Source organism: Lissotriton vulgaris, chromosome 4_1 (genome assembly GCF_964263255.1).
Source record: "Lissotriton vulgaris chromosome 4_1, aLisVul1.2, whole genome shotgun sequence".
In the NCBI taxonomy this organism is placed as follows: Eukaryota; Metazoa; Chordata; class Amphibia; order Caudata; family Salamandridae; genus Lissotriton; species Lissotriton vulgaris.
Window position 1 is genome coordinate 2,043,688,274 of NC_141691.1, and position 13,628 is coordinate 2,043,701,901.

Here is a 13,628-nt window from a genome sequence, read left to right on the forward strand (position 1 = left end):
TAGCGCAGAAATGGGGATCTAACGTGGCCCCCCTGGTGGTGCAATGGAAGGCCAACATGGATTGGTGCATGTTGCGTGAAAAGACTGTGTACACTGCCAGGGGGCGGCCTCAGACATGGAATAAGGTGTGGGGAGCTTGGAACGCCTACAGAGGTGATTTGTGTCTACCACCTGAACCGGTGCCCCGTGATGAACGCTTATCGCCATAGACGTTGACAACAGCTATGCTACTCTTGTTCTGATTCTCCTGTTCTTCCCCCCCCCCCCCCTATTTTACCGCATCCTGTTTTAATTCTTTTCTACAACTTCTCTAGCCTCTGCCGCCTCCTACTGACTCATGGTCCTTTTTCCTTCCATTGCCTTTTCTGCGCCCCCGGGCGCTTCTGTTCACGTTTCTGTGTGTATATAAAATAAAAAACAACCTGCATTGTTCTGACATGAATCGCTTGGCACTATGACCGTTCTGATACCTTGCTGCCTTGCCTCCGGGATGTTAGGCTGAATAGCTGTGTGCCTTATTACAATAAAGGTTTTAAAAATTTAAAAAAAAAAAAAATGTGGCAATATTATTATGATTAGCTCCATTTCCATGCAGCTGTTGGAATCAGCAAACACCATACTGTTTTCTGTATTGTAAAGTTTATGTTGTTGTGATATATAGATAAAATACACCTGTCACCTTACTTTAATTGAAAAATCACACTTCTTCAAATGTGTTATTAGGAAATTGTAATAAATGTACACTTTCTTATATATCGTTCCCATCCTTATTTTTGGGTCATAAAAATTCATTCAGGGCACATGGTTTGTGCAGTCATAATTGCAATGAAAAGTTAGCGAATTTGCATATAAGCATTTGTATATGTAAATATCACAAGCATTATTAAAATGAATTGGCGCAAAGGATTTAAAAGCAGTACTACTTACAAAGATTTATAAGTAAACAACTATGTTTAATGTGCACTTTGATACAGAGATCCCCCGTATCCCATCATACATTCTCCTAGGGCTACCAAACTCCCTGACATACCCGCTGCGCTCCCGCAGAGGTCCTCTGATTGAGATCGCGCTGGGCTCAACAACGCAAAACATTCTCACACACTGGCGGACTGCGCATGTTCCTACACTACATGGGTGGCTCCACTGCCTCTGGCTAGTGCTTGGCATGGAAAAGCTCTCGCTGACAGCAGCTGGGGAGGGAGCCAAATATGCAGAGCTGTGACAGCCCTTCTTGTCCTTTCTATCTTCGGAGTTCCGTGAGGTCACCTGTCCCGATACCTTAGATTACTGCGTCTCTCGGAGACAGAGGGTGGAGGACCCAGTTAAGCGAGAGGGGGACCTGGGTGGAACAGGCGGTGGACATTGAACACGGGGGTGGGTGGGAGGGGTCGGGTAGTGGATTAGAGAGGGGGGTTTAGTTATGTGTTCTTTTTTCAGTTTTTTCTTATTACAGGATTGCATACATTAACTCTCTTTGCCAGTCTACATTCCCATTAGCATGGTTGGATTCATTAACCCCTTGAGTCTTAAATTCTCGTTATACCAACGAATGTGTTAACTATGCCAGTCAATGTATGATCATTTGTGTGATAACCCTTCAATAAAAATGATTTAATACTAAAATTTGTTTTGAAAGGTAATAGCATTGATTTTGTACAAATTCATTTTGTCTTATGCTATGCTGTATTTCAATAAAAATAAATCAAATCCAACGACACAACAGTGTATGTTGTGCGACAGGTGTCGATATCCACATCGTTTTGGGAGATCCATTATCATTACTGCTGGAAGCCATGAAAACAGTCAGATAGTGTGAAGCTAATAACAGAGTAATTGATGATATAAATGTATGTGTAAATATCCTGCATGGAACTCTCATGTTTCTTTCTTTGTCTTATGTCCTCACAGATCCCTAAAGTGGACCCATTTGACCTTGATGACCTACTGAGGCCCCCTCTGCCTCCCCCTAAAGAGAACCCTTATAACCCCATCAAGTGGAAAGGGTTCTTTCCTGACCCTCTGGAAGCCCTGAATCAATGCTTAATTTCACAAATGTATCAAAAGGTAAGAGATTGAAATCACCTATCCTATATTAACTTGCACCCGCAGACCCTGACTAAACCTTTACTTTGATCGTCCTTTAACTTCTCCCTTCATTCTAAATCTCTTTCTTAATCTTATTCTCTTTGGTTAAAAAAGCACACCTCTTGTGTCAGTGTTGGGCATCCTTCTTAGACATTGCCATGCAGATTTTTTAACATTTTAGGATTTTCCCTGAATGCACAGTCTTGTGAACCCTGCACGTTCTATGAGGATTTTCATTAAATGGTTGTGAATTATACACCATAGAGAATTTTTGGACGCAATCTGAACTGTAACGTGTAGATGTCATAGGTATAAGTGCAGTCAGGTCACCGTTCACCCTGATCACCAGTCCATTCCAGCTTTGCTTTTGGTCATCTTCATCTGCCACTTGCAGGCCAATTTTCCTATCTCAGAGCATGTAACAACCTGGAAAACCTATTGTCTTTTTACCTCTGGCATGGCTACTGGTTATTTTCTTCCCGCTGTTCTTCGTGTAGCGTCACAGCATCTTCATCGCCCTCTTGTGTCACCTGAAATCAGGGTACATTTTCTGCAGTGCGCGACGTTTCACTCATTGTCCTTTTTCATGCCTCACAGGTGCAAAACCACAGTACTCAAAGGCGACTGTCTTTTCTGTTCTGGCTCATCAGTATTAGTTAGACCTCAGGAGCTCTACACTGCTCTGGAGCGGATGGTCTGCTAAACCTAGATGTGGCTTCGTTCCCTTTTTAATTTGGGATTTGTGTGTTGTTTCAAGAGAATAGGGCCAGTGTCAACTAGTTTCCATTTCATTTGATATGAAGTAATTTTTTATCTTTACTTATGCTGATGAAGGACACACAAAAGGATGTTGAAAAGAATAGGTTAATTTATATTTCAGTTTTTTTTTTATTGATTACTTTGCAGGCACTAACATACAAATTCACATCCACAATGTAATCTTTGTCTTTCTTTCTGGCCCATATTTCACTCTCATTACTCTCTCCTGTTTTATTATTAATGTACTGCAGATTAAACTTCATTGATAATTTGAAAGCACCCTGATTTAGCTAATTTTACAGGTTATTTGGGAAATGACAAATCAGAATATTTTAAAATCCTGGCTCTCTTCCGTTCTCAATTTGTGGACACTTTGTCACCGAACTACAGGAGGTGAAACTGCTTCACTGGATGTTAAATCTTAGCTTTGCTGGCTCATACTATGCATACATACATGCATGCATATATCCGAGGAATGCTTCAGACCTGTGTGCATGTCCACTCTTGCCACTTCAAGTTTTTGTTCTGAACATTATTAATCAATACTGCTTTCTCTGGCTTTTTGGATTTTATTTTTGCTCTTTCTTTACTCCATCTTTTTCCTTCATCTTCCCAGGGAGCTTCTACTGTAACAACCTAGCTTTAATCCATTCATGTCATTTGTCCAACCAATTGCAAGGTCAGACCCAGATTACATCCATCTAGTGCGAGGGGCCCATGGAACTGGACTGTCAGATTAAAGTTGCACTAACCCCACCAGGGGCGTTCCATTTCATCATTAGTGAGATGACTCAGAGATGGATATATGGTGGCGAGTACTCTTTTTTCAGTTTCAAGCCCCAGACAACCTCTGTGTTCAAGTTGCAGGGAAGGGGCATGGAACAGCTGAAAGATGATGATCCTTGAAAGACCAGACCTCTCTTGCTCCATTCTGTTCCCCCATTGAGCCCAGCTCCTCATTTTAGTGTCTCAATGCTGCCGTTTACTGTGGGATGACACTGGTCTCTTTATCAGTACAGTGCTGCAAGGCTTTTGTACCAAAGAGATCAAACACGTCTCTGCAGACCAGTGGACCAACTTTTAGTTTTCTCAGTAGACTTGATATAGGTAGTCAAATTCACCTCCTCCTTTAGGCAGTCTCTGACAGTCCCAGCCTATCGAATTGGGACCATCTCATGATTTCTCCTCCATCCTCATGATTGGGCCAATCTCCAGCAGTGTACAGATGGCAGATGACCAGGGAGGCTTACCACAATCAAAAAAAGACAGCAGGTTAGGTGGGAAATGGCAAAGGAGGAATGGACAGAGTTCCGGTTCGACGTACCCAAAGCCTATCGAGCAATTAAGCACTGTGAGGCAGCAGACAAGTAAAGTACCAATGGTATATGACAGCAACAAGCACTCACTCCATTTTCCCCAACACACCAGACATCTGCTAAAGATTTCTGTGCGACATCTGGTGTGCCGGCCCAATCATCCAAATTTTGTGGAAGGAGTTTCTTAGTCACATTAAAGGGGTCCTGGGGCTCCCCATCCCTCCAAACCCCACAATTGTAGTCCTGAGGCTTCGATCTAATCGAATGGAAAGACCGACCACACAGGATCGGACCTTCCTTGCCGACAGGCTAGAGGTGCCTGGACAATCTATTGCACTGTTCTGGTCTCCTCTTACTCAGCCCTGTGTTTCATATGTTACGGCACATGATGGCAGCAGAATCGTGGAGGCATAAACTGGCTCAGACTGAGAGCAAGTTTACAGTCACATGGTCTCCTCTTACACAATAGGTCATGAAACTGGAGCACCCTGGCTCCTCCCTTCGAAGACTGAGAGCTCATGATCTGAGATGATTGATATCTTGCAATCCTGGACACTTGACATTCTGTTACGGTGCACTGGACTTTAAACTGAAGCATCGGTGGGACATCACTCATGGGGAACTCCTAAATACTTTTAGAAATCTTTAGTATTTTCATAGGGACTGCTTCTCAGTGTACATGGTCCAGGGGACAGGGGCTTTAGCTCTCTTTGTACTGAGGCTCCAATGTTCCAGACTGTTTGCGTGCACGGCTTGATTAGTTTTATCTGCAGCCTACAGTTCATTTGTATGACTTACAAAAATCAGTAAGCGTGGGAGGCCTTTCCCTCGTATTGTTTGGGCAATTCATAAAAGTGAAAGCACAGGGAGGCACCAACCCCTTCGGAGATAGCCGAGGAACTCAACTTCTGTAGCTTTTGGGGTTTTAAGCATGAGGCCGAGGAGAAAATCATCAGCCTTCCCTTTGATGGGAATGTTTCAATCTTTTATTAATGGGGTCCTTCAGCAGAACAAGAGGGCAATGGCCAAATCTCTGAGTACCATGCACAGAAACTACTAAGACTTTCTGCATGCTGCAGTTGGTGGCATTCACGGCTAGAAACCTTTCATTCTAGGCCACCGGCTAATGTTGCTTTGTCCTCAGGATATAAGAAATTGGAAATACGGTGTTTCAGAACATCTGCTACCCGACCACAATGGGTAGACATGCCCACATGATGCTTTATATACTTTCCCTGCAGTGTCATATGGCGCAACGTCAGGGCCCACTACTGGACTTTCATTCCAAGCTTTCCAACTCAAAACATCCATGGTTCCTACCTTCAATGCACAGAACATGAGCCTTACCTTTTGGTGGTATACCTCTTCTGCAGATTGTGGGGACCTTACACACCTCAAAGTACAGGTGTAGGGCCACATTGCAAGGAACTCGCCAGAACACCAGATCCAACAGGTTCACTTCTTGGATGGGGAGTCTACCCAGTTCGCGAGAAGGGGGCAGTTGCTGGATGGTTGGGCCTTCTTGTGGAGTTCAGGTAGAGTCCAGGTGCTTGGACATCCTGCTATCTATGGGCTGGCCTTATCTAGTCTGGTTCTCAGACCTGTTCTATCTGATGGACAACATCTGCATTTTCAAGTGTAATGACCACCTTCTGACAGAGGAGCAGAGTGTTCTATAATGATACCCCATCTTAGCTTAGCTTAAGTGCATGGGCTTACATGAGCCAAGCTTTGCACATCTGTGTTGCTCCTGAAAGAGCATGGAGGTAAAGTTCTCCACCTAGAGGTCCTCCTCCAGGACTCCGTACTTAAGTAAATGGCTGAGATTCGGCCACTGGACACCAGCAAAAAACATCAACCCACTCTCCTACTCAGTGGCAGATGCAACGTCTTTTTATACCACTCCATTGAGATGTGTTGTAGGTGAACACATGTACAACATACCTATAGTGGCATGGGCACACATACATGCAAAGGCTGAAGCATCACATGATGCACATATAGGTATACAGGATGCACGCACAAAGCTCCCAACAGCTGTGGAAGCAGCTTCTGGTGAAGCCAAAAGTTGACAGGATGCCCACAAGTTGATAATGGGAAACAACCTGTGAGATAAGAGTAACAGCACTTTATCAATTACCAGGTCTCAGGAACAGAACTACAAGCCATCCACTGTTTGCAACTACCCTTCAGTCAACGCCCAACCCTACATCTGGAACTCAGTGTCCAAGACGTTTTTACTACACATCTCCTTTCACATTCTTCAAAATGAAAACACAGTCTCTAATTGAGACTTTGAGGTTTTTTTGTGTGTCTTGGAAATGATGTCAATAGACAACAAAACCCTCAGATCTCTGGATTCAGTCTGAGTTTTCATAGCTGTCAGTACCAAACATTGTGTGTCTGGATTTGGGAACCTGTTCAGGCTATACCCGTAAGCTTTGGGCCACACTAGGCGCTTTCGGGTGTAGCCTGTAGGCCCTCACACCCAACTCTGCATTGTCTCCTCTTGCTGTCTCACAGAGTCCTTATAATGCAACTTGTGCTCTTTTTCACCACTTCCTGAGAATCTCCTGCCCTCACTAGTTCTTAACTCCCACTTGTTTTATCCTGGGCCTCTAATGTTTTAACTGTGCACTTGGTGTTCTCTACTTCCTGACCCTCCTTCTCAGCTCTTCTACTCACATAGCTGGAGTTGGGTTTTCTCTGCGACTCCTGTTTTTATTCACATGTGGTTCTTCTGTTTGCACTCTGAGGGGTCTCTTTCACTCCCTTCTCTCTTCCTTTTATGTCTCCTCTTCACACTATTGTGGTTCTTGTTTCTAGCTTCACCTGGCGTCTTCTGTTTACACTGCTCTGGTTCTCTCTGTAGCTCCTGCCACGTTACTCTTGTGGTCTTCTATTCCCATAGATGTGGTTCTATCAGTGACTGCCAGTCATGTTTGATGATTTGTAGACATTGGCTCTGCAGCTCCTGTCCCTTTTCTCCTCAGGTATTCTAGTCACACAGCAGAGGCTGGGTTCTCTCTTTCACTCCTGTTTCTCTTCACCTGAGCTCTCCTATGCACAGGACTGAGGACTGAGGTTCCCCTCAGTGGCTCCGGCCTCTCTTGATCCGAGTTCTTCTTTCTATACGCCTAAAGCTCTCTTGCTGACTCCTTCTCCTTGACTGAGGTTTTTGAGTCACATTAGGATTCTCTGCATCTCCTGTTCCTTTTCGTGTGAGGTATTCTAGTCACAAAGTTTGAATTGTCTCTGGCTTCTGCCTCTCTTCTTCGGAGATCTTCTAGTCACTGAGGTCTATTTTCTTTGGCGCTCCTGCTCTTCTTTTGCTGAGGTCTTCTAGTCGCACATCCGGGGTGCTCCCTTTGGCTTCAGCCTAATAACTCTGCTCACACGCTCCGAAACTCAGGAGCGCCTTGACCCCTCCGGCAACTGTTTGCGCTTTATAAAATGAATTACCATAACATAACCTCTCTTCACCTGAGGTTTTCTATTTACATAGTTGAGACTGGGATCTCTTCTTGGTTCCTGCTTCTCTCCACAGAGTTCTCCTACTTGCACAGTTCTCTATGGTGCCTGCCTGTCTTCTTTTATTCCTTCTTCCGCAGCGGACTTTCTTCATTCTCTTCTTCTGTTCCTTATTATTGCACATCCTGACTTGTGTTACTTATGTTTTCCTGCGATACAGTTTTGGGGATCCCTTTCCAGCCGGCTATTTTCCACATCACTTCCTTTGCAACCTCTAGTTCCAGTCTCTGGTGCTTCTCAGTTTTTGCTTCTTCGCTGGTCTTCTACCCAATCAATTCATGATTTAAGCTTTGCTTTTCTCTCTCCTTACATGTACAGGCAAATTGAATCACAAAAGCAGCCATTGTACATCATTGAAGTGGACAGGGTAAAAATGGCAGTTAAATGAAAAATAGAGCAGCATTTTAATTCAAGATGCTGGTGCCCTTTCTCTATTGTGACTCCATTGTAACTTCTCCAGACTCCTCTGTTGCTCCTTCATTTTTCCATGGTTGTTTTGACGCACATTGGCTGCTAAGGGACTCAAGCTTGTGGTGCTGCTTTTTCCTCCTGCTCAACTCTTTGACTGTGAGAAGTGATGCATGGGATTCGCTTCTGCTGCCAGGAAGCCACAGTTGGTAGGAACTCTGTTGGAGAGGATGCCTCTGCGCTTTGGGTATGGAAACATAACCAATCCATTGAGATGCACTCAATGTGACATTTCCTTGAATAACTATATTTCCACAGATATGTGCCTTCCTCTTCCTTCTCTCCCTACTCATCTGCAGCACCTGTCCTTCTGCATTGACCACTCCTTCTGAAGATGCACTGTGGTGGATTCTGTCTCATTGTTGGTGGTAAAGCGTCGCTCCTTGGCCCCTACTGCATATGTTTGCTAATGATGGTGAGCCAATAGGAGATCCATATCAGACACAGCATTTGGATCCACTAAAGAAACAGAGTGGACAGGCTAACCGAGAAGAAGAGATGCCATTCCTGTGGTTGGGCTCATCTTCCCGACATCAGTGCGGCTGGCAGAGGCACACCGTGAAATATACCGCTGTGCAAGCTGGCTTCAAGCAACTGTTTATATGGGTTGACTGTTTCATCACCTGCAAGGCACTTCAGTGAGCTATGGACAGTCGTATTTGAAGATGGCGGCAGCTCTTCGTTAAACGGACCAGTGAAATGGTGTGCACAGATGGGTAGTAGATGGTTCTGCAGTGCACACTGTTGCTGTATCTCAACCTTTTGTTTTATTTTCCGTGAAACATCAGGTCAGTGGTCATTCTTAGATGAGGTCACAATGGGTTCTACCTTTAAGCAGGCATCACCCCCCAGTTGCTGGCCCTGAATGACTACTTTTTAACGTATTCCTCTTCCACAGACCTCTCGCCCACAGATTATTATGGTCCTGTTGCCACCTGTCTGCTTCTTATTATCCCCCTTTGTTGTCTAAGGAGAAGCTATGGCCTTCCTACTGCTGTTCCTATCTCAGATCACGTCAACTCTTTTATTTGTTATGTATTCCACTGTACACCCCTTTTGTTTCCTGCTTCCAGTTCTGTTTTTCTCCTTTATTTCACTTTCACCTTAGCTGCAATTCTGTCTCTCCTCCTGCAGTGTTCTCCCTTCTCAGTTCTGGATTCTAATTTGTAGTGCTTTCTCACATGCAGTGTTCCCCCTTCTCAGTTCTGGATTCTAATTTGTAGTGGTTTCTTCACATGCAGTGTTCCCCCTTCTCAGTTCTAGATTCTAATTTTTTGTTCTATCTCCTCACATATTGTCTCTTTATCTGATCTGAGTTTGTCTGTTTCATGTAGTTCTTATTTCCTTTTTATTTACTTGTTGCCTCCCATCCCCACCATCTCCTGTTTTCTGAGTCTACCAGGCTTCATATCACTAATATTTCCTTTCTACCTCAGGGCGCCAAGAATGAGCAATTGCCAATCCCCCCCTATGGGTTTATCCCCAACTCGGTGCTGGTTCGACTTCTGTGGCCCCCGCAGATGCTGCGGGAACAGTTTGGGATGGAAGACAAGCTGCACAGAGAGCTGGCTCTCCCAGAGCTGCAGGTATCAGTGCCTGTTTACTTTTTACATGTCTGTTTTTTTGAAAAATGTGTTGAGATTCCCCAGCCGCAGTTCTTATGCTAAATACTTTACTTCAGATTGCAAGGGAAGAATGAACTAGTGTCCTGTACAGCCTTCTGTCGAGTGTATTTGCACATGTGGTGGAGGGGCAGGTGTATGTAAGTGGAGATATATTGATATTGATAATTCAACTTGGAACTAGAGACAATTCTGAGTCATTTAGTATATTAGAATGGCTGATAGCTGATTGTATGTTGTCATAAATGTTGTTGGTCTGTAGGAAGAATGAGCTTTAACAAAGTGTGTGTAAGCTGTGACTGCACCCTATTGTGGAGAAGTGTGGCTCAATGGTTAGAGCGGCAGACCCTGATGCAGAGGTCTAGCCCGGGACCAGGGTTCAATTCCCCGCCTCGGCGGGTCTTGGGCTCAAAATTCCACTGACCTGATAATTCTCGCCTCGGTGCCTATTCCAATCATGGAGTCCCACTCTGCAACTCTGGGCAATAGCTTGCTTAATCTCCACAACGGCCCCCACAACGCTAAGGATGCCTGGCCTCCACCTTGGGGGTGCCCAGGAGTGGACGCCTCACAGGGAAAGCCAGGATGGGTTCCACAGCGGTATTCGTACAAGCGCCTTGAGACCCTTGAGGGTGAGTAGTGCGCTATACAAGTATCAATTTACAAGCTTATGCACCCAGCAAAAGTATGGAGCAATGTGTCTATTTATGAGTATGTACACGTGTCTATTAGGTAACTGTGCATTGTTTGGGGAACAACATGAGTGTGGAACAGCCAAGATGTCTACTCTAGTCCACGGAACCCACTAATCTGCGTGTACTCACCTCCAACTTCTGAACTGTGCGCGGGAGAGTGTGAGCACTGGAAAGTGTCACCATTCACCTGAAGAACCTTTTACAGTATACCTCAGTACATTCCCTGTTCATCAGGTCTCACCACCAAGCTTGCTGCATCACTGTCAGAGTCAATAGCCTGTATTCAGAGCCCTAGCCTTATGCACTCCAGTCTGAAGCTAAGAACTGCTGAACATAATTCCCAGCCTCACCCAAGCTGGCTGCACTTTTTCTAAGCTCTTTGTTCCTGTGCTGAGGGTCTAGTGGATAAAACGCACAGCCACCACACACTGGAGCAAGTCATACCCTCCAAGACTCAAAAATATCCAATTGATAAGACTCAAATTAGCTCTGTCTCACTGCCCCATTTTGCTGTTAAGATATATATTTTTCTTATTGTAAGTCAAATAGCTTCCTTTGTAATCTGATAGAAATGTTATGGATGCTAAATGAATGAATACATACATTGCAGTTAGTACCTAATCAAGAACCACAGGCCGTCCGATTTTCTATGGACACCAATAAAAAAGGGACTTGTCACCCTTGTTGGCCGTGTCGCTCAGTCATTCCCAATGGCTGCTCATCCAAAATTGCATATTTTACTCAGGCTCCAAATGTAATCATTATTATTGTTAGCATTATTTTTACTTCATCACAGTAGCTGTCTGCCTCTCAGAACACAATGTCCCTGTCTACATTAATTCTGTGTACAGCATGAAGGGGCTGTGCTACACTACCTGAGTGCCAGTCTAACATCCTTGGAATTAATATGTGCTTCTGAACTCCATTCATTAAAATAGGTTTATTTTTATATCAAGATGGCTTTTCTTGTTACCTGCAGGCTGAACTGGAGGAGAGTGACCTGTGGGAAGGGTTTATGGTGGATGACGAGGATGACCGAGAACTCCGGAGGTTGCAGGAGGAGGCGGAGGAGGAGGCGGAGGAGGAGCAGAGGAAGCAGGCCCTCATGAAAATGATTGACAGCGTCCCGGTCAAGGAGAGCCTCTCCAGCATTCTGCCCCCGGTCCTGTCCCCTGAACCTGAAGAACTCCCCACCCCACCTGAGGAGAAAGTAGATGATACTAAAAAGAAGGTAAGGAAAATCCGGAAAAGGCTGGTATGCACCCTTTCAAAGCAAGAGCCACAATCCTAGTCAGGGTAGGTCAGATACACACCATACATTAACCTGTAGCTTGGCACACAGCAGGAAGGCTTAACATAAGAGGCCATATGTAAAGTATGTGTGTAATACATCAAACAGTAACCAGTTTAGAAAAATAAAAAATGATTTTATAAATAAAACAACACCAAACGACAAAAATCCAATAAGCAGAAGTATAGAGATGAATATTTAAAGATTAAAAGTAAAAATAGTGCTTAGAAGCAAATAGCTCTTGCAGTGTTAATAGGCCACTCCAGATCGGGACAAAGTCATGAGTTCAGGCCGACCGGGATGAAGAGCGGGCCGGATACAGGACCTACGCAGGGCCCGCTGAGCAAATGCACCTTAATCTTCGGTCGGAAACAATGAGATGCGGGGTGCAGGCGAGTGATGCGTGGTGTCAGTCCCACAGTCAAGGAGATGAGTTGGGTTTCTCCAAGCAACAGTGGCGCCACATTGTTTTCCGAAGATGAAGCACCGGTTCCGAGGTGTGTTGATTCTATTGCTGATCCACCTAGTTTCTCCACTCAAACAAAGGGATTTATCAATCATCCTTCGGTAGTGACGGCGATGTGACGGCTTCGCTGCAGCGGTTTTGGTGGCGATTCTCAGACCCCAAGTGCGATCTGACGATTCTGTTTCCACAACAGCGGCAATGTGTCTGCTCATTGCAGCAGAAGATACATTGTTTCCACTTGAGCAAGCACCTGGGATCACTTACAATGAACCATACACAGGAGCTGTGTTAAAGACTTTGATGTCCCTGAGACTTTGAAGAACAGGGGGCTAGGCAGCTAGCCCTTGGAGACACTCTTGGACAGGTGATGAAGGTCTAATCAGAGGGAAAAGCAGAAAGCAGAGAGCACAGCAAATTAGCAGTCTTCCAGGGAAACACGACCAGGGAGCAGCAGTACTTAGCACAGCAGTCCTTCTTGGCAAAGTCGTTTCTGATAGATACATCTGCCGTGTGGATTCCTCACCTTGTGAATATCCCCCTTGCGTCAGCAACGTTCGGAAATTTTCTTCGTAGCACGCCAACGTGGGCGACGTCACAGGAGCACGGCATCGCGCGCGACTCCTACTGACGTCACCGAACCCATATCAGGCCCACGCCGGCGTGATGACGTCAGTTCCCTTTTTTCCGCGTCTCCGACGCTAACGGTTTTCGGGATCTTCTGCGATACCTAGTATCTTTCTGTTAAATAATTGTCACTGTTTCTCTCTTACGACTTGGTTCTTCTCCGGAGATGTCGTCGAGGAAAACAGGCTTTAAGCCATGTAGGTCTTGTGCCCGCATGATGTCCATCACTGACCCACATAAGGATTGTTTGTGGTGTCTTGGTTCGAGTCACGACGTCAAGAACTGCGATTTCTGTTTTAAAATGAATCCAAAGGCGCTTCGAGAACGTGAAGCTAAATTACTTTTGGCGAAAGTGAAACGGGATTCTGGACGATATTCGAGATCGACGTCACGAAGATCGAAGTCGAAGCAAAGGTCTCGGTCGAAGTCGGGATCGGCGTCGAGATCCAGAGCGGGTTCGAGGTCTGGAGAGGAGTCGAGATCTAAAGCGAAGTCAAAATCCAGAGAAAGATCTAGGACTAGATCTAAGTCGGCTTCCGGTCACGCTTCGAGCTCCTCGAGGAGAAAGCATAAGAGGAGGAAGCACAGTTCGAAACATCATTCGGAGAAGGAATCCTCTGACTCGAAGAGAAGGTCTCACAAACATCGTAAAGACTTTGTCTCTCCTTCGCCTGCTTTATCAAAAGAAGGTTCTCCGGCTCCGGAGCCGGAGCCGGACCCGGAGCCGGTATCCTCGGAGCATGAAGAGGAAGAAGAGGTGACTCCTCAAGA

The 13,628-nt window shown here is 45.2% G+C and overlaps 1 protein-coding gene across 1 annotated transcript in view; it reads left to right on the forward strand.

Annotated features, from left to right (window-relative positions):
• The window catches only part of WDR97 (WD repeat domain 97), a 474,462-nt gene that overhangs the window by 242,448 nt on the left and 218,386 nt on the right, over positions 1-13,628 (forward strand). Inside the window, exons 14-16 of the mRNA XM_086966430.1 lie at positions 1,909-2,064; positions 9,596-9,739; positions 11,450-11,707. Of these exons, the coding sequence (XP_086822556.1) occupies positions 1,909-2,064; positions 9,596-9,739; positions 11,450-11,707 (558 nt within the window). The remainder of the gene's footprint in view (positions 1-1,908; positions 2,065-9,595; positions 9,740-11,449; positions 11,708-13,628) is intronic.